Source organism: Dermacentor albipictus, chromosome 1 (genome assembly GCF_038994185.2).
Source record: "Dermacentor albipictus isolate Rhodes 1998 colony chromosome 1, USDA_Dalb.pri_finalv2, whole genome shotgun sequence".
Lineage (NCBI taxonomy): Eukaryota > Metazoa > Arthropoda > Arachnida > Ixodida > Ixodidae > Dermacentor > Dermacentor albipictus.
In genome coordinates this window covers 164,761,409-164,789,070 of record NC_091821.1, presented here as the reverse complement: position 1 = coordinate 164,789,070, position 27,662 = coordinate 164,761,409, and the positions used below count along the sequence as shown (strand labels likewise).

General features: G+C 41.9%; 1 protein-coding gene across 5 annotated transcripts in view; it reads left to right on the top strand.

Moving 5' to 3' along the window:
• Positions 1-27,662, top strand: part of LOC135911403 (CD109 antigen-like) — a 130,056-nt gene that overhangs the window by 66,875 nt on the left and 35,519 nt on the right. For 4 of the 5 annotated variants that reach the window (XM_065443675.1, XM_065443692.1, XM_065443682.1 and 1 more), the window contains 14 exons: positions 2,618-2,643; positions 3,687-3,837; positions 6,959-7,032; positions 9,733-9,784; positions 9,910-9,983; positions 11,509-11,548; positions 11,670-11,754; positions 11,879-11,990; positions 12,134-12,355; positions 15,182-15,532; positions 17,446-17,637; positions 19,172-19,321; positions 19,433-19,555; positions 20,148-20,202. In XM_065443675.1, coding sequence (XP_065299747.1) covers positions 2,618-2,643; positions 3,687-3,837; positions 6,959-7,032; positions 9,733-9,784; positions 9,910-9,983; positions 11,509-11,548; positions 11,670-11,754; positions 11,879-11,990; positions 12,134-12,355; positions 15,182-15,532; positions 17,446-17,637; positions 19,172-19,321; positions 19,433-19,555; positions 20,148-20,202 — 1,707 coding nt within the window. Of the gene's footprint in view, positions 1-2,617; positions 2,644-3,686; positions 3,838-6,958; positions 7,033-9,732; positions 9,785-9,909; positions 9,984-11,508; positions 11,549-11,669; positions 11,755-11,878; positions 11,991-12,133; positions 12,356-15,181; positions 15,533-17,445; positions 17,638-19,171; positions 19,322-19,432; positions 19,556-20,147; positions 20,203-20,857; positions 21,000-27,662 lie in introns of all 5 variants that reach the window. The other variant, XM_065443701.1, reaches the window with a different exon arrangement.

The window sequence follows — 27,662 nt, the reverse complement described above, 5'->3', positions numbered from 1 at the left end:
AATGCCAGGAGCACGAAGGGCACGTTGTTTACATGTCTAACGTGCGAGAAGCATAGCGTTTTGTCTAAGTACACACCAAAGTCTTTCATTTCATCCACTCGAGGCACTGGAGCATCGCAAATAGTGTACGAAAATTGCATATAGTGTGTTTTCGGCGTATAACTTAATGTCACAGTTATTGAAGTCTTTAAGTGTAGCTTATTCTCTGCAGAGCTAAATAATTTTTTTTGAAGGTCGGTGCAGTCGGGAGCACTATTAAGAGTCGTGAATATAACTTTTATGTCGTCAGCATATAGAAGGTACGAAGAACACACCGAGGAATTAATAATAATAATAATAATAATAACCCGCCGCGGAAGCTTGGCGGCTGTGGCGTTACGCTGCTAAGTTCGAGGTCGCTGGATCTGTTCGGTCGCGTCGGCCGCATTTCAATAGGGACGAAAAGCAAATACGCCCGTGTACTTAGATTTAGGTGGACGTTTTTCCCCAGTGAGGAGCAGCAGGCTAGAGACACGCTCTCTAGTTTCGACTTCTCCTTTCTCTTCATTGAAATCTACTCCTCCTAGGTGCACGTTAAAGAACTCCAGGGGGTGAAAATTAATCCGGAGTCCCCCACCTCATAATCAGGTCGTGGCTTTGGCACGTAAAACTCCAGGATTTAATTTAGTAATGATAATGATACTAATAATAAATCAAATGTTTATTACAGTGCTCAGGAACAGTTAAAGAGCCTTCGTACTGGTGCACTTAAAAAGTAGTACGCAAGACGAAACGTGCAAAGAAGACACATGTGGTAGACAAAACAATACGACATGGGGAAACAAATCAGTAAACAGAAAACGAGGAGGCGGGCGTAAGAGTCGGTCATGCAACATAATTATCTAGTAGATAATCACTCTGAAATGATATTTGCTTTCCTTTCTCTTTTCCTCTTTTTTTTTCCACCCAGAAAGTATGTAACTTTTAAGGCAAAACAAAAGAAAGGTTGTGCCCGCTTCTGAATAGTTCATTGATGTTAAAACATTATATGGCTCATGAAGCGGAAAATCCGGCAGCGTCCCCGGAAATGGTACAAAAAGTCACGTGGTCACAGTCGATCAACGGGAGGCGCGTGCCGCGTGGGCGCTGGGTTCTTTGAAGCACTACCAGATGGCGGTCACCTCCGCGTATCCGCGAGTAACTATTTAAGACCAAAAAAAAAAACGAAATCAGGGAAGAAACAATTTATGATAACTTAAAGGGAAGCTCATTACTTTTCGAAGCGAGATCAGGATGCCTTAGAACACACACTTATAAAGCGAGACATAAGAAGGAAGAAGCATGTGCGTACTGCGGTAAAGCTAGGGAAACGATGGAGCATGTTTTATTAGAATGTGAAGATATCTGCCCAGAGGTCGATTTAGGTACCACTGGCCTCCGTGAAGCCATTGGGTTCAGCCATAGTAGGGGAAAGTAAGCATGTTCGCAGTAGAGATTAGTAAGAGGCGATTGGAAGATTGGTGGAAGAAAAGTAGGGAAACGACAAAAAACGGAGACGTACAAAAGCACAGTTCGCAATAGGGGATCAGAAAATTTGGTTGTGGGAGTTCGTGTTTTTTTTTTCTTTTCTTATTGTTTAACCTAGGTAGGACATTAGGCAGTGTAATAGCAAGAGCTTGGTGGTGCAAAGAGGACGCTCATAACATCCATCCATCCGCGGCGGCGCCGGCCGTGCGGGGGAAAGAAAAAAGAAAACCAGGATGCTCGCCTTCGCGCATAGCGCCCGCCGCAAGATTAGGGTTCCATGAACTGCATTTGCCGGGATAATTGTGTGATCCGTCTATTTATATAGCGCCGCGCGTCGCGTCGCGGCCAGTCGGTGCGGTGATTTCGGCGAGCTTTGTCGTGCGTTCCATCGTCAGTCAGTCAGTAGATAGATGGTGTAAGCACGAGGTTGCGGGATCGAATCCGGGCCACGGCGGCCGCATTTCGATGGGGGCGAAATGCGAAAACACCCGTGTACTTAGGTTTAGGTGCACGTTAAAGAACCCCAGGTGGTCCAAATTTCCGGAGTCCCCCACTACGGCGTGCCTCATAATCAGAAAGTGGTTTTGGCGCGTAAAGCCACATAATTTAATTTTTCAGTCCGTGGGATGCGCCCGACTCCTTTGGACGTCCAGGCCGAGGCGTTATCGGAGAGACGTCGCCATGCTTTCGCGTTCATCCACGTAGAAATATCTAAGTGCCTTTGATTTTTTTTCTTGATATACCTGCATGGATCTTTAACTGGTGTGTAGCTAAGGATCCAGACGTTATCGCATAAGGGTCCTTTATATCGATCTAAATAAAGTTATTATTTTTATTAAGCGAAAGAAATCTTAAATAGGCAGAATATTTATTACATGTTTTTTAATAATAATAATCATAATAATGATAGTAAAAATAATCGTGCTCCATGTATCGCGCCGCTGCTCTCCACTGAAGGCTGTTACGACCACTGTTCAGTTTTGTTGCTTTTACTACTTTGTTGTATTCAAAATATTTCCCTGCTAACATTGTGCTTGATAATTACGAGCTATGCCTGCGCAATTGTTCGGGTGCCAATTTTTAAAAATGTATTTCTCTTTTTTTTTTTTAGGTGAGACTCAAGTCTTGAGTTTCGAGGTACGTGTGTTTTGCTCGGTAATGTTTTTTTTTTTTCTCGGTATTCTTGACGAGAGTTGCAGCAAAGACGTTTTTAGTGTTAATTTTCTCGTATCATTTTGCGCATTCTTCAGCAATGCGAAAGTACGAAGGGCCGACTATGTATATACAGCAGCTTATTGCGGCCTTGGTCAAGCGGCGTAACATGCGCAGCAAGGCGGCAGCATAAACGTTGGACCTTTGGCCCCGCTACCGCTACTTCTGCGTGCAGGACGACCGCGAAGATGAATCTTTTGAGTTTTATTGGAGAGAGCATGCAGTGATCTCAACGACAAAAAATAAATTAGCGGTCCGATTTTTTGTGGCATGCGGCAGGCTTTTGCATTGGTCTATAGCAAAGTATCCACCCAAACTTTCCCCTCCGGCAGGCAATGTAGGCCGTGTGTGCGGACAATAGTTAAGCGAAGTAACTTGGTAGAAGTATGTAGTGCAGCTGACAGTAGTTTGCTCCGTAACACATCGAAGAGGCAGGACGCTTGTCGAGTAAGCTCCTGAACAACACTTTGTAATATTGTGAACGCGATTTAAATCTAGGATCTGGGACCTCAAAGAGGTGAGACACGTAATGCTAACGCATTTCTCGCATTTACCGCTAAATCGCCGCTGAATATTTAATTGCGGGTTATAACGCCCTCGTTGCATTGACAGTATTGAAGGAACAATTTACGTGATCTTAATGGCGCCATCTGTGGTTTAGATATTCGCCAACAAAATTCACTTCTCTTTCCTCTTCGATTTCGAAAATGGGCACAGAAAGAGCGCTGTGGAAGCACCCGCCCGCGTTGCTTTCCGCCTCGTTTGGTTTCTTTGTCAGTGCGTTAATAGTACATATTGGACCCATTTAACTCTGCGAGAACACTACAAAAGAACAAGAAGACAAAAGGAAGGTGTACACATTGGGCTTCTATTCTGCGGGTAAAACAAATGTTTTACCCGTGAGCTTTTCCTCTGCGTGTTACAGTGACGTTGAGTTACTGGAGTTTTATTAATATCTTGATTTGCAGATTGGCGACTGGGGACCTGGAAAGTACAAGATCACAGCAGAAGGCTCGGGCGGTCTGAACTTCCGAAATGAAACGGACCTCACTTATGAACACAAGAGTTACTCTGTTTTCATGCAGACAGACAAAGCCATCTACAAACCAGGGCAGAAAGGTAATTACATTTTTTCAGTGGCATTTATAGAAAAAAATGCATTCAACTGAGTTTTATAGACTACCTTCACAGCCGTGTCATAAAATCAGTACCAGTGGTACACTTTGTTTGCTGCACTCGTGCGCTTTTGCCATTGAGCAGTTTGCAAGCATGACCAGCAGCGTGTGCGTCTGTGTGGCGTACTGAAAAAAGTCGCAGTTTCGCCCAAAAGCTGAAGCATCGATTCCGATAGCAAATTAGTGGACATCGATACGTAGGACAGTAGTTTTATCGGCCATGTAAACTTGTAAACATAGGCGTACTAACTAAATTAACAAGCGTGGTGTCACGCTAGCCCAACCGAACATGAACATATCTCACTCGATGACCGCGGAAACTCGCTGTCGAAACGCTGAAGTGAAGAAGCGCGGCAGTAGCAGCGAGCGAATTAACCTCCCTGCTGCGTCTCGCATCAACGCGCACTAAGCCGCGAAAACAGAGCGCATGGGCGGACTTAGCTCCCAACGCAGATGGCTTTCAAGATGCAGCGGCCCGGGCCGCCCCGGCCTACCCTCCCCCAGGAGCCTTCCGCCCGACGGAAGACGGCGCGCTTCCTCCGCGTTTTCCTCGCTGGCGAGCCGATATCGCCGCGTCAGCCTCGCACGGTTTCACTCGCGCATACAGCATACAGTGCGCGGCGATGATTTTATCGCCCTTGGACTTTGTGCGGTACATCACGGTGACGCCGATGGCAGAAATGCACCTGGAGTGTCCATATAATTGCTATCGTAATAAAAATATCTTAAACACATTTATACATTCCAGGGTTGGAGGTGGCAAGAATTCTATGTCGTCCCACCAATTTTGATTTTTAAATCAAATATTTTTTTAAATGTAAGGGTCAGCACTTGAGGTGGGTGGGTGACAGTGGCCTTTATGGGTCCCTTTCCCCCTTTTTTATATCCTCCCTTACCCTGTTCTTTCTTGCTCGCTACTATCCTTTGTCATTCAACTGCCTGCAATGACTGCACTACATGTAGACAAAAATATGCTCAGCAGTGTGACCCTAAAACTTTTATCCAAAGAAAAGTATAGATATGACCATTGCTGATATCAAAAGTAAGGGCTTCACTTATGCATGTAGCATGTAGTCGTCTGACAAGCATGCATTTGCAGGCTCGCCTGCCATACAGGGGGATTGCTATAGACGATGCAGGAAATGATTTGTGCCATTAACAGACGAATACTGCACATAAAAGTTAGTAAGAGATTTAAACACAGCTGAATTATTGATTTTTTTTTTTTTGCATATCCATTGAGCGAAAAGGCCATCCTTCTTGTGTGCAGCACTTTCGACTCCAATTATAAATGCCATAAGCCTTCAGGTGCACAGAGAAAGTTGTCTTGCTATGTTGCATTTGTGTTTTCTTAAACCATGCAGATGTTATTACTATGAGCCAGGCCAATGCCTTGTAGACTACACAGGACCTGTGCACTTGGTGTTTTAAAAGAGGTCATACTAGTTGGACTGATGCCCTTACAGTAAAATGCAGACACCAGGAAGTGAGCACCATCGGTTATCACATTCATGCTTCGGTCGCTCTGTGCGTAATGTCATGGAAAAAACTGCACAGGCCGAGTTATTCATGATCTGGTGGCGAGAGCGTCTTGGACAGCACATATAAGTGATATTATTTGTAATGTCTTTAATAGGGGGGGGGGGGGGGCGAAATGCCTTAATTGCCTCAAAGTAGCTTAAAGGTTTAAAGTAGCTAGAAGTTGAGGAAGATGTATTCTAGCTGTTGCCAGTGCTCCCGTCAAAAGGCATGGTTGATTATAGAACAACATATGTAGCTGCATTTTGGTGGAACCTCTTGCACTGTAGACAGGTGCATCTGGCCTGCTCATAAGGCACTGCCATGTTGAAAACATTGCACTGTTCATTAGAGTAGTCTGTGGTTGTTGCATATGATGGTACAATAAAGTGAGTCTTATGAAACATGAAGAGAGATGTTTTCCTGTTTAAGATGTACATTATGAACACCATGTGCCTTAGGCACTATAGTTCTAGAAAGTTTTCTTGTTGATAGATGAAGATAGTGCCTTTCAGAGCTGGACTTACACTGCATCTTGATTGGATGCAAGGCTTGATTTGCATTATTGGTTTTAGCCATGCCATATTACCATAAGGAAAAGTGCCTGACCACATGCTAAATCTTTTGTTACAGTATAGTGAGCTGGTTGCAATGAAGAGGATCATATTACAGTAGAGCTAATATAACATGTTACACAACTAGAACTATTTATTGTTGCGGTGTGCATGCTGAAAGTGATTAGTTGCCGATAGTTGTCAAATAAGAATCACTTGGAATACCATTCCTTAGCTTCACAGAGTGCATTTGCACAAGGACCCCTACTGCACAAGTTTATTGTGCCAGAGGCCATGACAGGTGCGAGTCTTTTCAAGCAACTAATCAGTTTTAGACTCCTAATTAAGTCAGCTATATGGAAACTATTATAGACATAAAAACACAGACGAAAAGAATGTTACCTTTAAACATGACGAGAGAGCTATTGTTACACTTCTCGTCAATTATCACACATCTGAAGCGAAAAGGCAGCAATAGAGGATATTCCAAATTCTGCAAGCTTGCTTTTTTCACACCTCTTGCTTAACGAACGAAAGATGGTGAACGGTGTAATATAAGTGGAAATAAAGCATGAGCACATCAGCAAGTGCCATCATCCTTGGCACATCTCTTCCTCATGCCATCCTTGATGTTCTCACAGTCCTCAGCTTGAATAGTACGCTTAGCAGGAGGTTGTCAGTCTTGTGTAGTGCAAACCTGAATGCTTGGGAAGACCCGTTCACACTATTTAGCATGTCTGCTGTGGTGCTGCCTTTTGATTCCTTCACCTATGGAACATTTCTCGGACAAACTTCTTCCTTCAGCATACCTGAAAGGTCTGATTCTGATTGGGCAGCGTGTTTCATGCAGAATTGACCTTTCTTCTGATGGTTTACTTCAATGATGGTGTTGCAACTCTTTAAAAAAATGTGGTTTGCTAAGTTTATGCTTTCTCTTGCGATTTTGGCACATGTCCTAGCACCATACTATACCATACACCCTCCTCTTTTCAGTTTTGTTCCGTGTAATTGTGGTGGATCCGTATCTGTTGCCCACCGTTACTGGTGCCATGGATGTATACATTGCTGTGAGTCAATTGATATTATACTTTATCTTTGTCATGCTTTGTGTATCACCAAACATGCACAGTTTGCATTTCCAGTAATAAAGTTAGTTTTTTCTAATGTATAAGAAACTGGGAAGGGTTGTATTAAAGGGGCTGACAACTGGTGAGAATGTGTTGCATGACGTTGATGGAAATGAGCTCATCACGATTTATAGTGATCGAATCCAGCAGGCTCTTTGCGATTAAAGTAGGAATTGGCAAAGAAAGTCTCAAAAACCAGTAAATGGCATGGCCTGGCGGTGAAGTCTGTACTTCAGATGTAGCATGCGAGGTTACTGCATGCAAGTTGGGTGTTATTAAGTGCAGCATACTTATTGCTTAAAATTGCAGTCTATATATTATTAGGCTTTTGCACTTTATTCTATACATATTATGATGTAAAAAAAAGTGCGCACTAATGAGCGACGCTGCCTTCGTGGTGACCAGTAGAGTGGCAGAGTGGGCAGAGCTGTTCAACGCATTGGGGTGCACATGGGGGCTGTTGCACGTACGCAAGTTTGCGAGTTAGTACCCCGAGTTACGTGGTCCCTGTGAGATACAAAATGCCATCAATGAATTGTGCCATGAATGGGTGCCGGTACTGCAATAATAGATGGTGTTCAAATCCACGCCTCATGCGGTGGCACCCTCTGAATTTAAAATGCGGATCTAAAAGGCTTTGCTTTTGCTGATTTGAATGCGACAGAGGCAATTTTGAGAGCCAGAAGCATGTCATAGACGTAGGGTTTTAGACACCACCTATAGCACTACTGGCGTATGCTAATACTTAGCTTGGCTTGGCTAAAAAAAAAAGCCTGGCGCATGCATGGCCTTCGAGATCTGTTCGTGTTACTTGGAGGGAGCCGTCGCTGGGGCATAATTTGGACACCACCTATTATTGTAAAACTACACCGTTTCATAAAACATGAAGCACAGGAACATCAGCTTCATAAACAAAATATGTTCTTACAGCTAGAGTCGCACTTGTTGTCTGCTTCCCACCCAATGCTGGCTTATAATTGCTATTGCGCTCACCTATCATTGTTTCTAGCATGTTTCTTGAGCACGACTACATCCTCAATACAGAATGGAAAATTCTGATAAAACATGTGCCACTGCATTTTCAACCTTGCCACTATATGGACAGACGAGTAAGCTTTTTGTTGTATTAAAAAATTGGGTACCATAAAAATTGGCTGTCAATCCCTTTAATGTGCACTATTGGCATGCACTCATGTAGCTTTATAAGTCTCCTAAAATGCTGTGTTCTTGGATGCAACTATCCCTGTAAAGGAAAAGAAGAGCACTAATTGCACTGTTATGGTATCTCACCTTCACCCATGCTGATGCTCCCCTTGGCTATTCTAGCCTGAAGAAAGAGCTCTAGCCTGAAGGAAAAAAATGTCTTTCTGAAATTGGCTCAGTCTTAGGATTGATCCATTATTAAAATGTTTAGATATTGATATGCTGTTGGCACTGGTTTATTCAAGTTAGTAATTTTTGTTGGGCTTGCTTCATTTGATGCAGCACTTGCACAGCAACTAAAGTGTAGTCAAGTTACCATAGCCTTTGTTTACTCTCTCTTCGCCTGCCCAATCTTCACAAGGAGACGCAAGCATAGACACTTTTAGTGTCACATATGAAAAACTTCTTATTTACGTGCAATAATTTTCACATATTTGGCCCCGTCATAAGCTTTAAAATTTTGTTGTTTTGTTACGTGGTTGATGGTGGTCCATGATCATTCTTGGTTGGGGGAGTTATTTTTCTGGTTAATTCCCATAACGAACGAGATTTTAGCCTTTTCAATAGGTGTGAGGTTCCCAGCACCTTGCAACCTTCCTAGAGGGACAATGGCTTCTAGTCGCACGAAACGGCAATAACAGGTCTGTGATGCCCCTAGATGTCCGGGGCCACATGTATGCTGCACCAAAGGAAGCAATGTGCCTTTACCCCTGTCTGAAAAGACTGGGTAACCCGTGGAACTTCTTTCATGATTGGTATAGGGGCTTGCAATTGTTCCCCTTGAACTAGGAACGCCCAGTAAGCGAGTCATAAGCTCTCAGTGATTACGTCCCTGCCCTTTGTGCAGACCGCCTGTCACTGTGCTACGGATTGAATCTTTTAGTGAGGTCTTCGGACCAATGTTCGTTGCCGCCTTTCACTTGCATCAGTCTGCTGGAAAGATGACCAAACTTGATCATTTGGAGGAAGTAAAAGCTGTACATGTTACAGGGTACACTGCCACTGAGTGCAGCATAGTATTTTCACTTTGGAAGCAATGTGTAGAATGAGGGATAAGGATGAGGATAAGAATGAGGATAAGAAGACAGGGCAAAGCATTCAGGTATATAATGCAAGTTATTCTTGGGATCGATAAGTATTTGCAGAGTGAAGTGAGGGAGACATTGTTCTAGTGCAATGCATAATTTACCAACGTGATGTACTCAATTTATTATCATGGTGCTTGGCAAGATGTAGCATTGAGGGTTGTTTTGGCATTGCCAATCTGACAGAATTTCACTGTTGCTTTCCCTTTCATCACTGTCCCCATATTGTTGTTCCTTAATAATTTGTACTGTGGATTGGACTTACATCTAAAGAAAGCAATAAGTGTAAAAAACTTGCTGTTATTATCTTTATAGCATATTTGTAAAGTATAAATTACTGCACATTTTCCAGGATGCCAAAGGCAACAGGATTCATCAGTGGGATCGGGTGTTTACTCAGAGAGGTACGTAAGCTGAAGTCTTTGTTAAGTGCATAATAGCTGACCAGTCACCATTTGTTAGTTGTAAAACATCCATTTGCCAAAATTTGAGTGGTTGGAAAATTATTTACTGGCAATTTTCTGTACAGGAATTTATTCGTCTGAACTTCAACTTTCTGATCAACCTGTTCTTGGAGACTGGACTATTAATGTGGATGTACTGGTAAGAATAGCTGCAACTGTGTCAATTTTGTTAAATGATATTTTTGTTGTCACATGTTGAGCCTTTTATGTGCATGATAAACGTGTATATCATGGGTGGTCACTAGTGAATTTTCTTGAAATACGAGGCCATAATAAAACTTATTTTCGTTTTTGTTGTTATTGTTCATATGCCTTGTTTATAGGGTGTCACTAGTGCTACTGTTGCTAAAAGCATTTTATCGACCTTAGGGTTGGCACCTTAGGTTGAAGACGAGGTGAGAAATATGCAGAATAGAACAAGGGAAAATGCTTATTCCTTAAACCTCATGGAAGGCTGAGTACCTTTGAGTAACATCTTAAATCAAAAAGCAACGAAAATTCAGTTCATAGTATGCAAGTAGTAAAATCGCAGCCTGTCTAGCCGCAGCTTGTCTAGCCATCTGCATAGTTGGTGGCCGACTTCAAGGTTACCATTCAAAGTTGGCTTGGTGTACTTGGCTGGAAGACTTGGCTTAGCATATCTTTTAGTCTTGGGACAATAGAAGTTATAGCAAGCATCTAAATGGCACTGGCATCAAATTTTGATTCCCTGCCACGGCGGCCGCATTTCAATCGGTGCGAAACGTGAAAACACCTGTGTATTTAAATTTAGGTGCACATTAAAGAAACCCAGGTGGTCCAACTTTCCGGAGTCCCCCACAACGGTGTGCCTCATAATCCGATTGTGGTTTTGGCAAATTTTGATTGTTGCCTTTCATTATTATATATGCATTTGCTAGTTATAAACTGTAATACAAAAGATTGCTGTATGTGTTTACCAGTATTTATTTGCAATATGGCTTTGGTTTCTATGACTCATCAGCTGTACCATTACATCTAAAGGTAGGTTCAGAGACATAGATGATGCATACAAAATAGGCTGCTGTGACACTTGTAGGATGTGGAAGTGTGAATACAATAACTTTGGAAGCCAAGGGAAAATAGGAAAGAAATCTGTTCATAACTGCGTAATTTATGCCAGACACTAAATCAGTCACACATGGTGCTCTTTGCATGAGACATTGCATGTGGTGCCTGCCTTCTGGCAGCAACAAATGAAGAAACAAAAGGAATTGATAAGAGTGAGTGCATGCAGTCATGGCAAATGAAAGCTAAAAAAAAAATTCAGATAAGAATAGCACAATGAGTTGATTGTTCTTTAGGTTGATTGCATGTTATTGTGACGTATTTGAAATTCATATTTAAACATGTGCTTGGGAGAGGGATAACTGACATCATTATTTGACATCTTTCAACATAATTCTTCTAATTTCTTTTTGGGCTTGAATTACCATTTCAGTTTACTTTTTGAATGAATTTGACTTCACGTTTATTTTGCTCATGATTACACAAAAGTGTTCTTAGTAAATACCTAGGTGTGTGTGTCCTTACCACATTTATTGAATTTTTTCACATTGCTGACTGAAAAATCGAACAGCATTGCTTTAAGCATTGCTTAGTCGCATATTCGTACAGCTCATTTCTATACTTCAAATCTTTAACAGGGTCAGAAATTCAAGAAGAGTTTTACAGTTGCTGAATATGGTGAGTCTGCTTGGTTTTTACTTTTCTGGTGTGGATTTCAAGGACATTATTATGGTTAAATTTTTTACTACAGGTGTGCTTCCACTTTCTTTTTTCTTTTACATGTTTTGCTGACCTATAGTGCTGCCCACATTTGAGGTTAAGGTGGGCCTTCCTCCATACGCCACTTACAATAAGTCTGAAGTTGTTGCAACAGTTTCAGCTACGTGAGTTGTTACCCTCTGTTTTTCCGCACATAGTAGTCATTCACTGACTGACAACCATGCTCAGGTTCCTTGCAGTGATGTGATGGACAATTTTATGTATGTTATTTGTGTGTCGTATCTTCAGGTATACATATGGCAAGCCAGTGAAAGGCACTGTTACGTTGACAGTCACCCCTCGCACCCGATACCACCAGCTGCATCCAAGGCCTTACGAGCAGTACCAGACAAAAACATCAGTGAGTGGTGTTCTTAACTGCACAGTGGAAATCCACCTTTATCATTCGTGCTTTAAATTATTGATAATATTTAATGCCTGGTAAACTGTCTCGAGATATATAAAAAGCGTTAATGAATATCTTTTTTTTCTCCTGTTCTGTAGATTGATGGCAGTGTAGACATACCTGTAGTAATTGTACGAGACCTCTCCCTCAAGACTGACTTCTTTCTGCGGGAGATTGAGTTCTTTGCTTTGGTGACAGAAGAGCTGACCGGCCGCAAGTACAATGCAACCAGCTACATCATTGTATACGACAAGGAGATAAAAGTGGAGCTGGTGAAAACTTCAGAAACCTTCAAGCCAGGCCTCAAGTACACCTGCTTTGTGAGTGGCTGCAGCTTTGTCTGGAGCTATGCGGTGGAAACTACTGCAGATAATATGAATACCCGTAGTATTTTTGGCCCCTGCATGGTCCTCTGGAAAATGCCAATAGGACCTCCTTGGGTTTATATGTTGCTGGGCACTGTGCTGCATGGTGTGCATGTGTAGAGAAACTGTGCTTCCCACTCTATGCTGTGTTTATTAAGATCACTCACTATGTATGGTAAAAGATGCATAAAAAGTGCACGAGCTTGTGCCTATCAACGCTGAACTTTTTTGTAAATGTTTGCGCTAGTCTTTTTTTCTTGTTAGTGCTTTTGCATAAGTTGAAGCTCTTGCTTGGAGTGTTGGGAATGAGTCTAGATTTAAATAAGCAAAAGGAGAGGGAGTATGGAAATGCTATAGAGTAAATATGCTGACAACTGAGTACTACAGTGCCAAGCCGACCTTACTTCAGATCCTATAATCGGGAGACAAACTAAATGGAATTACCACCATGGCAGTGGCAGCTGATAGAGTGTGACACATCCTTTGTAGAGATCACTAAACATGCGCCAGAGACACACATTAAAATGCATTTCTTAGAGCTGCAGTACAAGTACTCATGCACAGAGTTTTACACTGACTCTTCTAAGTCGCATGCCGGGGTGTCCTATGCAGCCATTGGTCCATCTTTCTCTAAATCCGGTGTACTGCACCCTGAAACAAGTATATTTACGGCTGAGGCCCACGCACTATTGTCGGCTGTGAAACATATAAGAAAATCAAATCTTCAAAAAACAATTATATTCACAGACTCCTTAAGCATCGTAAAAGCATTGAAGTCACTGTAAACACAAAAACCCTGTACTTACCGAGCTATATTCCATTCTCTGTAGAGCATATATGTCTGACCAGCATGTCATTATATGCTGGGTACCTGGCCATAGAGGCATCGAGGGGAATGTACTAGCTGATGAAATGGCTACATCACTCACCTCACAAGCCATTATTCCTACGGCTGCTGTCCCTGTTACAGATCTGAAGCCTCTCTTAAGGAAGAATCTGCGAAGCCACCGGCAATGCTTATGGGACATGGAAACTAAGAATAAGCTTCACTTGATTGAGCCAAAGTTAGGTTTCTGGCCCCCGAAAACGAAAACACGACGTACTGATGTCCTATTCTGTCGACTCAGGATAGGACACACCTATGGCACCCACAATTTTTTACTGACAGGAAATGAGCCTCCAACGTGTGGTAGACGTGGTGAGAGGCTGACCATTCTCCACGTACTCCTGGAGTGTCGGGAATCCGAAGCTGAGAGAAAGAGGCATTTTCCTCTTGTATATCGCCAGCACACCCCTCTCCATCCAGCAATGTTTCTTGGTGAAGAAGTGTTCTTTGACACCACAGCAGTCATAGCTTTCTTGAACGATGTAGACTTGCAAGTTTTTAGCCTCATAAATTCATAGCACATCCTCTTTTTAGAGGATGCCGCTGTGATGGTTGTCTTGCAAAGCATGTGCCTCCAGGCCCTTGCATCCCAAGGGTTCTGTTAAGGCAGTAGTGCTTATTGCAAAAAGTTTATCTATGAGATATGTCACTATCTGATAATTATATTACAATGCGTATTTCGTGTTCATTGTACAGCTCATTAATCATTGGCATAATTTTATCTTCTATAGGTTTTTATGCACATTATAGCAACTGTTTTTAGGCCCCTATACAGCCACCGTATCATCTACCTTTTGTCAATCATAGCTCCATTGCGAACACATTAGCACCGGCCTGGCGCTCTTTGGCCACACTTGGCCCTTGCGCCACAAAACACCACATTCATTCACAAACTAAATGGAAGGTTTGTAGAATGTTTCAGTTCATGTCAATGGTATACTGATGTCACTTTTGTCTTCAGTTTTCTTCAACAGAACTTTCCTTATACCCCACCTCCTCTCCTACCCCCTTGTTATTACCATTCTGTTGCTTGGCAGCGTTATGTGTTTGAAAATGACAATGAAAAGGATGGAAGGACCACTGTGGCACAATAGTCATGCTAAGTTGATGCTTGTGAGATCAGAACTTTGCAGTAATAATAATGTTCTTTGTTTCCTCTTTGTATTTATGTGCTTTGTTCATTCAGTTATCACATGAACTGAATCTGAAGTAAAATGTTTCCTGCCATGCCCACTGAAATAAAAGGCTGCAGTATGCATGTTATTTTCGACGGGCTGCTGAAATATAGTACATTATAATTTGCTTACTCTTGTAAGTAGCGGGCATTTTAAGAGCTGCTGCAAAACGCACATGATCACTACTGCAGCCTTAACAGATTTAGAGCAGTTAAGCGAGTGACAAAGCACATATCTTTTCACTTTCTCTATTGTGTGTTTGTGCTCATGGCAAGGGTGACAGGCTAGATCGTGCATGTGCCGTGTTTCTACCTTTCCTCTGCAGCCACTGTAGGTTCTGATCTGGCTTTGTTAGCAGCAGCCACTGTAATTACATGTTCTATAGCATGTGTTGTGGGATATGCGTGAGATGAGAATGTATCAAATGACACATATCAAGCTTAATGTCAAATTTGTCATTGCTTTGTTTGTGTTGGGCTGCATTCAATTCAATTCAATTCAAAATCAGTTTATTCAGATGACTAATGAGAAGTACATGTGAATCATCTGGGCCCTTAGCCTTCTCGGCTAGACTTGGGCCCATGCAGGAAGTGCGAAAAAATAATTATAGCGAGATAACTCAATATTTTACACAGGATTCATGTAACAGCAGTTATGTGACAGTTATACACATTCTGTGTAGACGTGTGCAAAATGAGTCCTTGCAATTTGCTTTTACAGCTCAAGGTAGCCTACCAGGATGACAGCCCTGTGAATGATGCAGTGAACCAGCTGACACTGCACTATGGCTTCAATTTTAATGAAGAGCTCTGGCAGAGCAGCCAGCATTGGGTGCCACAAAATGGTGTCATACGGTTGGAGTTCTTCCCACCCAATGAGAACAGCACTGTAATTCTGGGTCTTCGGGCAGAGTTCCGGGGTCAGACATATTACCTGGATGGCATCTACCCAGCCAAGTCTCCTAGTCGCAGCTTCCTCCAGGCTGTCATGATCACTGAGGAGCCTAAAGTGGGTGACATTGTTGAGTTTGAGGTCAACGCTACTGACACTCTTGACCATATTGTCTATGAGGTGAGATCTGTGTTGCACTGTGAACTCTATCATCTCATCTCCTCATTTTTTGTCAACTTCTTGCCTCCCTCTGTGAAAGAAAAAAAAAAAAGCAACCTACAGGATGCTATTCAAACTTTCCAATATTTTCCTCTTTGTATATATATATCCACGATCACACTACATGCGGCTAGCTTAGAGGCACAACAGGTTGTTACAGTGCGGGCAGTTTAGTTCATTGTGATGGCTTCGAAATAAAAAAAAGAATGCAGTGCAGGAAAAGAGAAGAGCACAGGTACAACAATGGCAGTGGCATTGAATCTCGTGTGTGCTGTTCTTTTGATACGTATTGTAAGTTTCTTATGTCTACTGCATGCAAAAGTTCAATAATCCCTTAGCTCGAACAAAAATTAGCTTCTCTTTACCTCTCGCTTGTTGTTGCATTGTGCACTTTCCTCATGAAATCGGCAAGTATGGACTAAATCTTGAAGCTTGCCAATTACTGCATACTATAGCTATAGCTTCTGAGGTGCATACTTTTCACAGGAGTAGTGCAAATTTCTTTGTAACAATCAATGTATAACTAAGGAACAATGCAGCATGCATCCCAAGCATTTGTACAATAGTACAAATGTTGCTTTATATACCACCGGATAAATATTGAGAAATGCAAGGGAATTTTTTTTTGAACAGTGGCATGTCTAGTGAACCAGCATGCAGCAGATATCAAGCCCAGCTCTTGCGTGCTCATGCTTTTCTATGTTATCAATATATTATCGGTAAATGATTCAAGATTTTCTGTGACATGAAATTGTGCGCAGCGAAGTTAAACAAGACATTATGGATCAGCTAATGTTTCACTGTGGTGCGCAATACAGAATAAATTCATAAGGGAAAATGAGACGTCCACCCAAATGTAGCTAAGTGGTATAAAGGAAACCCATAAGGGTTCCTTGAAAGAAAAGCCTAGCAGTTGAAGAAAAATTTGTCCTGGTCTGGTTCTCGTACCCGGGACCCCACTGCCTTTTGGAGCAGCCACTCTACCATCTGAGCTAAACAGGCAGATGGCAGGGCAAAGTTGAATCTCTCAACGATTGAGGCAAAGGCAAGAGTTTGATGTAATAGTTCTGTGGAAACCCGCAAGGTGGAGAGAAGTAATTAATAAGGGGAAATGAGATGGCCACCCAGACGTAGATAAGTGCTATAAAGGAAACCCATATGGGTTCCTCGAAAGAAAAGCTTCGCAGTTGAAGAAAAATTCGTCCTGGTCCAGGACTTGAACCCAGGGCCACCTCCTTTCTGGGGTAGCCGCTCTACCATCTGAGCTAACCAGGCGGCTAGCAGATGGCAGGGCAAAGTCGAATTTGTCAACAACTCGAGGGCACAGGCAAGATTTTGACGCGATAGTTCTGCGGAAACCAGCAAGGTGGAGAGAAGTAATTAATAAGAGGAAATGAGATGTCCACCCAAATGTAGCTGAGTGCAACGAAGGAAACCCATGCGGGTTCCTCAAAAGAAAAGCCTCGCAGTTGAAGAAAAATTCATCCTGGTCCTGGACTCGAACCCGGGACTACCATTCATTTCCCCTTATTAATTACTTCTCTCCACCTTGCGGGTTTGCGCAGAACTATTACGTCAATACAAAATAAAGTGCATAGCTTTGCAGTTGCACATTGTAGAGAGAGGATGCAACAACCACTGCGATTTTTTCTTTCTCAAATTTTTCTGGTGAAAAGTTCAGACATTGATGTGCTTGTCAGAATTGTTTTGAACTGATTCAGGTGCTTCATATCAGTGATGCATACATTTTAACTGATATTTTGTATTTGTATTGTACAAAAGTTTGGTGTTGGTATTACGTTTGTTGTGGTATTCCTTATTTTTGGGCTTCTGTGTTATCTTTAACAAACCTATTTCTTCTCTCTGTACCTCAGGTAATGGGCCGAGGAGACATAGTGTATGCACAAACTCTTCCTGTGTCTGGTGTGCGGAGCTACCGATTCAGCTTTTCTGCCACATTCCGCATGGCTCCAAAGGCACGAGTACTTGTCTACTATGTCAGGAAGGACGGTGAAGTTGTGGCTGATGCTGTCAATTATGATGTTGGAGGAATTCTGCGGACACCTGTAAGTGTCTCTTTGCTTTGCATAATGCAATAAACTTCACTGTGGCATTTTTGCAGTAAAAGTATTGCACGTATTTGACATGACCCAAACAATGGCCAAGTTATCCAATTGCTCAATCTATGAATTGACAAAGAAGGCAATGAAATGTTCTCTGCATAAACATACCGTAATTTAGTGAAAAATTCTGCTATGCACTTTCGTATGTTTTACAAAATTTGCACAGAAACAGCTTTCCTCAACATGAGCAAGTGATGCAGCACCCAGATGTCGCCAAAAGGATGCCCACTAAACTGCTACAGAATAATGAGGGAAAACACGGGGAATGGGGGAGATGGAAATTAGACTGAGAAAAACGAGAATACGGTGAAAGCAGGAGCCAACATTTCGACAAGTAGACTTGTCTTTTTCAACGTGACACATGCTTTCCTCCGCACAGCATATATAGGTACGGTTCTTCTAAAAGGGAGCACAAGATTCTTTTCAATTGTGCACCCTCGCTGCTAACACACACTCTCGGTCATTGCCTCGCCCACCCACCTTACCCTCTTCCCCATTTAGAAGAAGAAGACTGTGCCGAGGGGAGCATATATCACCTTGAAAAAGACTGACCTGTCGAAAAGAATGACATGTCGAAACGTTGGCTCCTGCTTTCACCTTGTTCACATTTTCATCATCGTAAAGAATAACGAGGAACTAGTGACGAAGTTACTCACAGGGTGACAGCAGTGGCAGCATGATTGGCATGTTTTCATCCAAAGAAGTGCACTTTTGATGACTATATAAGAACCTCTCCCAGTTAGTACAGTATTTTATTGTCAATGAGCTGGCTGGCAAGGCTGTTGTGTTATCACCATATAGCCAGCAAGTTGGGTATTAAACTGCAGGTAATAGTCAAGATGCCTCTCATTCTATTTACTCATTGCTTCTATGGTATATGTTGCATTAAATGCATTGCCAAACAAAAATGAAAATCTCTCGTCATGCACTGTAACTGTGCTCTGCACTCACACACTGCCTAAACCCCAAATGCCTGAGGAAGGAGAAATCAAGCACAAAGCATTCACACCATGGTGCACATTGATTTGTTCCATGTTATGGCTGTAGAAATGCATACCTTGTCACTTTGCTTTGTCTTGGTCGTATGCTAGTGCTTGTCTCGCCTTGGTTATTTTTCATGTGCACATTTTTAGCAGTCTATTCTTGCTGTGCTTCACTGCTGTCATGCTTGGGAATTGCCCAAATTGACTAGTGCATAGCAAATGACTCCAAATTAAACGTTTGGTGCTGTAGAATAACATATATTTTACTACGACTAGACGGCTAGTTCAATGTGTCCGAATTTCTGAATTAGTCAAATTAAGATTTCACGGCACATATTTCTTCATAATTAGGCTGTTGCTTAGTTTCAGATATAACTTTGTGTTGGACTTGCTAACAAGGTCAATTTTAACAAAGCTTTTTTCACACCAAGTGTAATAAAAATACATTGTGCAGTAGATGTGTCACTTACCTCCTTTGTGGCTATTCATTGCAGGTGCATGTGCAGACAAGCATAGCTGAAACAAAGCCTGGTGGGCAGTTGAATGTCTTGGTGTCAACAAAACCTAATGCATACATTGGTGTTCTTGGTGTTGACCAGAGTGTGTTGCTCCTTAAGAAGGGCAATGACTTGAGCCAGGAACAGGTGAGTGACTTCATTTAGCATGCGACATAATGTGTATTTTTTCTCTGGAGGCAGGGAAGAATTCACAGCATGCAACGAAGGATTGACTGAGCAGACATTTTGATCTTCCAGGTTATAGAAGAACTGGAATCATTTGATAGTGGGAAGAAGGCAAAGTACTGGCCCCCTTGGTACAGACGGCGCAGGCGTTCTCTCTGGTGGCCAGGATCAACAACTACACATGACCTCTTTAAGGTAGAATGAAAGCTACAATACTTGCATTCTAGGCAGCTCATTTTTCCCAGCTTGCAGGTGACTGAGAAAAACATGAGTGCTTTAATTTAGGCAGTGCCAACAGTGGCAGTATTTGTTCTAGCATAAACATTTCCACAGTGCGAGATTTAGAAATATTGGACCCAAAGTTAGTGGACACGATTTCTCTACGCAAAAGAATTTAAATGTTTGTTTGATTGCAAGTTGTTGTCTAACCTTGTTCATTCCTAAGGAGAACTGTGTGGACCTTTGTTCTTTATACATTTTTGCATATGCAATAAAGGTAAAAAAGAATTATATTGGGGGCAAAATATCGGAACACCAGTGTGCTTAGATTTAGGTGTGCGTTAAAGAGCCCTAGGTGGTCCAAATTATTCCGGAGTCCCTCACTATGGCTTGCCTCATAATCAGATAGTTGTTTTAGCACATAAAACCCCATAATTTTTATATTTTCTTTAGAACTATATGTGGTAAATTATATATATATGGTAAATTATTTTCCTGGAAGACATTTAAAAAGTATCTTGCAGATAATTTGTTTTGTTGTTTATGAAAATTCTTGTAATCTCTGCAGGATGCAGGCATGGCTGTGCTTACAAATGGCCTTGTGTACGAGTTTGACGATGCCAGTGAGTCTGATGGCTGCTTTTAGCTTGCTTGAAATGTTGAGCAATTCCATGAATGCACATTAATATGCTGTGAGGGTGTATATATACATTACAATTTTTTTCACTCTATTATTTAGATAGGAAATGTTAATGTTCAGCTTTAATTGGAACATATCTAGTATCTCAAAGCACATCCCTTGTTATGGGCTATGTGAAATAGTTCCGTTTTGAATTTTGAATGAGAGGGGGGGGGGGACAATAAAAGCCAATTTTTTTATTTTGCATGCATGAGATCATCCTGTTAACATTTGGAATTAAATGTGTTTTAATTGTGGCATGGTGACTGCTTGGGCTAGTTGGTCAGTTCTGTTCGCTGTTATAGTGACAACTCAATGGCTGTTTTATCTGCAGTCTTTTATTTTTGCAGAAAGGATTTAGTGTAGTGGGTAGTCATAAGATTTTGATCAGGGAACGTTTTTAATTGAAGGAAACAAAAATTGCAGTTAGGAAAGCAGAGAAAATGTAAATTTGCTAGTGCCTTTTCTGGCTTTTATAATGCAGATTTCTTACCAAATTCCTTAAACATCCCGGAGCATTTACTAGTGCCCACTCGTATTTATTATTGTTGACCCTTCTTAATTTTTTGTCCTCCTTGCCATAATTGCCAATCCTTCAGTCTACTATCGTTCTGGATTTGGTGGCGACTTTGAGCTCGAAGACTCTGCATATGCTGGGGGATCGGCAGGTCATAACGAGGGAAAGCAACGACTGCGACGCTTCTTTCCCGAGACTTGGCTGTGGAATAACACCTTAACAGGGTAGGCTTTTGCTTATAGCATGCTTGGCCTATTGATCCTTCTAAAAGCCATTCTAGCCTTGCAGACATGCTTGGAGACAAACTGCAGTTGTGTTGTAGTGTACGAAATAACATCTGTAGAGCCATCTGCTGTACTTAAACAGTCAGAAACTGCATTATAATGCCTTTATTGAGGGCAGAACTTGCAGTGTTGTATCAGTGTTTAAGTAGCCTAGCTTTGAAATGCGTAGAAGAGCGTGTGTACCGCACATTATACTAGAGTGAAGTCCGCAGTTAGTTCTCTGAGGGACACTGTGCTCCATACTCATAGCAGAATACATCCTTATAGTTTTAAGGAAAGAAATTGACAGTATCTTGTATCACTTTCATTTCTAGAGCCAAAGGGCTTTCAGTAGATTTATGGATGACGCTCCATGCCCTAATGAATAGATAAACAGCTATCCATTAAGGAAAATAAATTCATAAATTTAATGTCAGGACTGAGACCATTTCTTATCAGATACTGATAGCAGTTCAAGTGGTGGCACTGGGTGGCTGCCAGTCAAGTTGCAACACAAGTTTATGGCTATAAAGGCAGTCGTGATGGGTGTCAGTAATTTACCCAGCCAAGCATATTTTACTTTATCTGAAATTACTTTGGACAGCTCAGTTCTGAATTAATGTATAGTAAATTAATGTTTGCACAGACATTGTAATTCTGTCGTTTTTGTGCTTTTAATTTGTTCCACCTCTGCATTAGTCTTATTGGGCATGGTGAAAATAAAATTCTAAAGTCTAAAAATTCTGGTTATACTAGACATATCAATGGAAGTACCAGCAAACATTTGAATAGGGGACCACAATAAACCTCACAAACACTACCAGTTTGATTGCGTGCAAGTCTGTGTGGCTGAAGGGCTTTACTTTGTGCATTACAGAAGCTTTTGCTTTGATTTCTGCACTCTGTTCACATGACACTGCTTTTGCATTTACTTGTGCCATAGTACAGATAGTAGTGTTTAAGATGAACCTTTGTGACTCACTTGATGGCACATTACCACGTGTGCTTCCTGCAGCAGCATCTGTTTTCAAGCTGTTTGACTGCGTGCACTCTGTGCATGCTGTGTTTTCTGCTTGTGCCTTTAATATCGAGTTTTTCTAGTAGTGATACTGTAATGACGTTAAGGACTGCAATTTAATGACTTCACAAATCACATCGGTTCGTTTTGAGCTCCCTGTGCAACGCTAGCGAATTCCCAGATTTGGAGACTGCATTCTGATCAGATGCAAAAATACAGTCGACTTCTGTTAATATCAAACTGGTCGAATTATCCTGTGGGTCATATTAAAATGAAGGCAAAACGACTTCCGAAAAGCACTGTTAATTCACTTGACTGTACTTGCCTTTAAAGTTTCTTTCGCCACAATACAGTTGTGTTATGCGGTGAAGCATACAAAGCGGGGGGGGTGTGGAGGAGGTGTCATCGTTGCGAGACATACGTGTTACTTAATATACACACACAAATGCGCCATCTCCAGTCACATTATTAGCACCGAGATTCCTAATAAGTTTACTGGGAGGCCTTCAGAGGTTTAGGTAGATTCCTGCTCTTTCGCTGGCTTCAAACATCCCTTGACTTTCGGAGCTTTTACATCTTGCAACCTTCCTTTTCGCTAGCTTTCCGAAAACACAGATGGTTTTTCTCCGCTTCGTGGTACACGGTGTGTGTGTGCACAGATAAAGAATGTGTACGAGGCCCCCCCACCCCCCTTGACGGTCTTATATATGAGACACACATGGCTGGTAAAATGAGGGCTTAAATCACCAGAGCAATGACTGAAACAGCTCTTAACAGCTAGCTGCCAGTATGCTTATTAGGTGTCTAGGTTCCCATACTGTTACCGAAGACGGCGCATGTGCGCCTGTATAATTAGGAAAGGCGTTCTACGTCTCATGACAGTGGCTTCTTTGCATTCTTGGTATGCTTCACCACATAACTTAGCTATATTACGGCGAAGCTGACCAGACAAGTTCGAGTTATCTGACCAAGACCAATCTTGAGATCGAAATAACAGAAGATTGGGCCCTCAGAAATGTATGGTCGCCGGCCGGGATCTTCGGTCGGTATCTTTTAACGAAAAAAAAAAACGACTTAACGGAATCTGAATTTTGGTGTTCGTTAAAGAACTCCAGGTGAATGAGGTTCTACAACTGGGTTAAAGAACTCTGAATATGAGACCTCCCATGTATCTTATTCTGAGAATGTTCGAATATAATCTTTAGCTTTCCACAGTGCCATCTCTCATAATGAAGAGATAACTTGGTTGCAGTCTGCATTCAGGATAGCATCATGGTTATTTCTGGTGTTGCCCATCTTCTTGCTACTTGGAGCAATCGTACTGAAATTGCTAAGAATTAATTTTTCTTGTAGCACGATAAGTAAAAAAGTGATTATTCTTACTATTCGTAGAATTTAGGGAGTAGAAAGAAAAAGTTGCAAAGCATCAGCTGTTCCTGTTAACACCATGTAGGTGCACATTTAATCGGCAAAACTGGTTAAACTTGCTGGCTAGCCGAGCTCATGGTACAGTGACATCAAAAGTTTGGAGCCAGGAGTAAAGTAGAATGGTACTGCAGATGCCTGGCCAGTCAGCTCGCTTGGTTGCAAGCACACTCTCCCCTGCTCCTTTGCCCCCATAGTTGCCATGCACTTCTGTGAGCACCATGGTGCCCCTGTCATGGTGTACGATTGTGCAGGAGTATGGTGCAAAACCAACACCACATTGCCTAATCGTGAAAAGTTATCTTTTTGATGATCGGGAGTTTCTGTCAATAATGTTATTTAATGTCATGTAATGTTACAGTTGACTTCTGTTTAATGAAGGTAAATTACATGTTCACTTAATTCACTTGTGTGCAAAGATCTCATTGAGTGCTTGCACAATCTGTGCAGGGAAAAGCTTGTGTATCTTGGTCTTATGTCAAATATTGGTTGCGACGAGAGCCTGCTAAGTCTATGAACTGAAGTGTGGCAGAGATAGGTTATGAGCCATATTCAAAGTGCCCAATGCCACAGAGGCTGACAGAGGTGTGTTGTGTAGGAGACAGGGCATGTCTGCTTTTTACTCTCTTCTTTAGCTTATAGAAAATTTTGGTAGACCACTTGCTGGCTTCTGTGTGCAGTCTTAGTTGTTTTGATAGCTGCTAAATATATGGTAACTAGATATTTCCTGGAGATCCACTTGCTAACCTGCTTATGATGGAATGTTTACAGTGCACTCAAAACCACCCAAGTCTTGGATGTGACCATTTGTACAATGCCCATTTTTGAGCATATCTTTGTGCTAAATAGAGCCTTTTAAATTTACTTTGTGGATGGTTTGATGGATCTTTTGGAGGTAGCCATTCATTTAATCATTAGTCTATGATCTTGCCTGATTTATGATCTCACTGAGTTTGGATAAACAGAAAGTCAACTGTATGTAGCGATCATTGTCAGCTTGCACTAGTTGAGATATGCAGTGTAGGATACTTATGGTATTTTATTAGTTCTTTGGTTTTAATTGCCACTAATATTGGATTAGCTTTGGTTATTATGTCTGTTTGTGCTACGTATGTCACCCATGCTTCTGATCCTGTTGGTAGTGATGCATCAACTATGAAACCACTGCTTTGGGGCTGCTCCACTAGCTGCATCTTGCACTGCTTGCTCACTTTCTTTGCTGTTACTTTTCTCACTGCTATTTCTTTAACACAAGCTCTTCTAAATATAAGAAAAAGCGAGCACACAAGGAGACCAGTATGAGAAAGAATATGACAAATGCTTTTGTCCCATTCCTTTTTCTCTGTTCGCCTCTTTTCAGGCTTGATTTTTTTCTGTATACATGAACAAGTACCAACTCGCCCAACAGCGAACTTTTCAAAATGCATTCACAAATTTCTTGCACTTTGCTGTGCAGTTTGATAGTTCCATCTCCATTAAAAGCACAAGAATCTGTGTTAAATTTGTTTAGATCAAATGAAACAAACTGTTCTATATTTGGGAGAATATGAACACTTCACCTTGGAAAAGGCAAAGCTCATCAGTTGTGTAATTTATGTTGGCCTGTTCCTTGCTGCCCAGCATTTGCAGGGTCAGTATCTTGCAGTAAGACCAGTCTTGTGGGGAGGTTGCAGATTACGGTTCAGTAAAGTTGTGTGAGGTTACCTTAATAGCGTATTAAGTATTTGCTTAACGACCAATGCTTGCAAGAAAGTATCGACCAATAGAGGACGAATAATGCAGCTAAACCTCGATGTAACAAACTTAAATGTAACGAATAATTTACTTTCTTAACTCGATGCCTATGAAACTTCATGTATTTTAGCCCCAAGATAACGAAATGTATGTGTGCATGATTTCAATGCAACCAAATTTCATTGTTGCTGCAAAGGAGTATTGAGGTGTTCGTTGAAAACCTTATGGCAGGTGCCGCTGGCCAAATGGCTGAATTATATGCTGCTGTTCAGACATACCACACTGGTGTTACGAGGTAAAGCAGTCCTCAGATGTTGTGCTGCACATATGGTTGCGCAATGGAAAGTAGTGTGTTCACGCAAAAGTTTAAAGGAGCGTTTTACCCCCGTATGCAGAAATGCAACTTAAGTTTAAGCCCATGCTTGACTTGATTTGAGTGACGCCTATCGGGAACGCGCCGAAGGAAACGCAGTGAGCGTCTTTGGGCACGTTAACGCCAGGCGTCATCTAAATCAAGTCAAGCATGTGCTTCGACTTAAGTTGCATTTCTGCATACGGGGGTTAGTCTATAGCACCCGGCCTGTCCTGGCTGCTGCGACCTGTCCCAGACAAAAGGGTAATGCAGGTTACAGGTGGTGTGGAAGTGAAGAATGCTCATTGTGTAAACATGTATGGTACGTACGAAGCACAATGTTCAGGATAATGTACTGCGGCAGGTGGTGCCTTCAGCAAGTGGCCTATGTAAATTACTCGAGAACGTGCATGCACAGTGCAACAGGCTAATTTGTGGAATGCTGGTATGTGAACTTTGCCAATGCTTAGCCAACGACCTTCCCTTTATCATTCACCTGCAGAAGCAATTGTAGAGTAGGACGATCCACCATGCGGTGTCACTGCACCTGTAAGTGGTCTTAAAGTTAAACCATCCTGAAATGTTGCACTATGTATAAGGTTATGCGATTCAAAAATATTTAAAAGCGACTGAGTGTTTTACACGATACATGAGCTGAATGACGCTGTCAATAACATACGCTTATGTTTTACACACTGCAGAAGGGACTGATATTCTAGTACGCTCTAGGAGTGACGTAAGCTTACTGTGCAGAATAGCACAAATGTACAGTCAACTGCAAAAGCTTACGGGACGCAGGATCTTCCAAGAAGCTGAATTCTCACGAAGCGTGGTCACACAGCTTTGAATTAAATGTTCCAACATGTAGTAGCCTTCGCCACCTACACAGTAATTCATTAAATGCGAAGTGTCATGCCTTAACAGTGCAAGAATTCAGATTTGAAGGGGAAACCGCATCCTGTAAACTTTTGCTGTTGACTGTACCCCGTTGCACAAAGCGCAGAAACTCTCTGCCCGCATGTGCTAAGAACTGTGAGCAGCACCACGTTCTGTCTATGAAAAGAGGCACAGATAGTCAGCGTGACAGGAAAAGCCATGGGACAGTGGGAAATGAATTTCAGAATAGCACCAAAGCTTAAGTCTGTGAGATTCCTACCAACATGTTATCAACTGTGAAAACAGCCGAAGTTTGCCAGTTTGCCTTTATGCACCACGGCACTACTGTGCACAGATAGCGCAGCGTATGCTGTCTGCAGTGGTGCAACTTGTGTACAGATAATTTCTGTAATAACTTTTCCCCTTAATTATGCAGGCCCAAATTTTGGGGTGTGACCTTTACATGGGGTGCAATCCTTGTGCAAGATATATGCAGCAAGCATTCAGTGTTTTCAGTTTAAACTGACAAAGGTATGCAGGATTTTTGTTCTAGAAATTGCTCTAAATGGAAAAGAGTTGGTGAAAGTAAATTTATCGGCGAGTTGAGACAGCGATCATGTGCAGCTGCGGGCCTACAAGCACTTCGATGCAGGATGCCAGATAATTTCAAGGCAGCGTGTCGGCCTGCCGGCCAAAGAATCTTTTTTTCTTTATTATTAGCGGCTGTTTCACTTGCTGCTGCTACAAAAATGAGAAGCAGGAAGGGGGTATGCAGAGTCAGTGTCCTTGCAGTCTTCATGCTGCAACCACTGTGGTGGATGAACTGGGCAAGTTCACTGATGCCGACGTGAGGTTGTATCTACCTAGTCATATTTTATTAATTATTCGTTGGAGCTCTGTACCCACATAATGTTACAAATAGTCATTTCTATTTGTGTTTGAATATTGAATGCACTCACTCTTATTACCACACAGTCACATTGCCGTATGGCATTGTGCCTTTGCTAGGCTTCCCGAAAACTTTGTTATTCTGTGTATTGGATGTAGCTACAGTGTTGAATGTATGACCCGTGGTCATGCAGCAAATTTCTGTTTCGACAAACTTAGTGAACCATATATTCAACGAATCAAAAAGATTAGTACGGCGTAAAAAATGACCCACCAAGAAAAAAATCTCTGGGTGTAAAAAAAAAAAAATAAACCTACGAAGTAAGCAGAT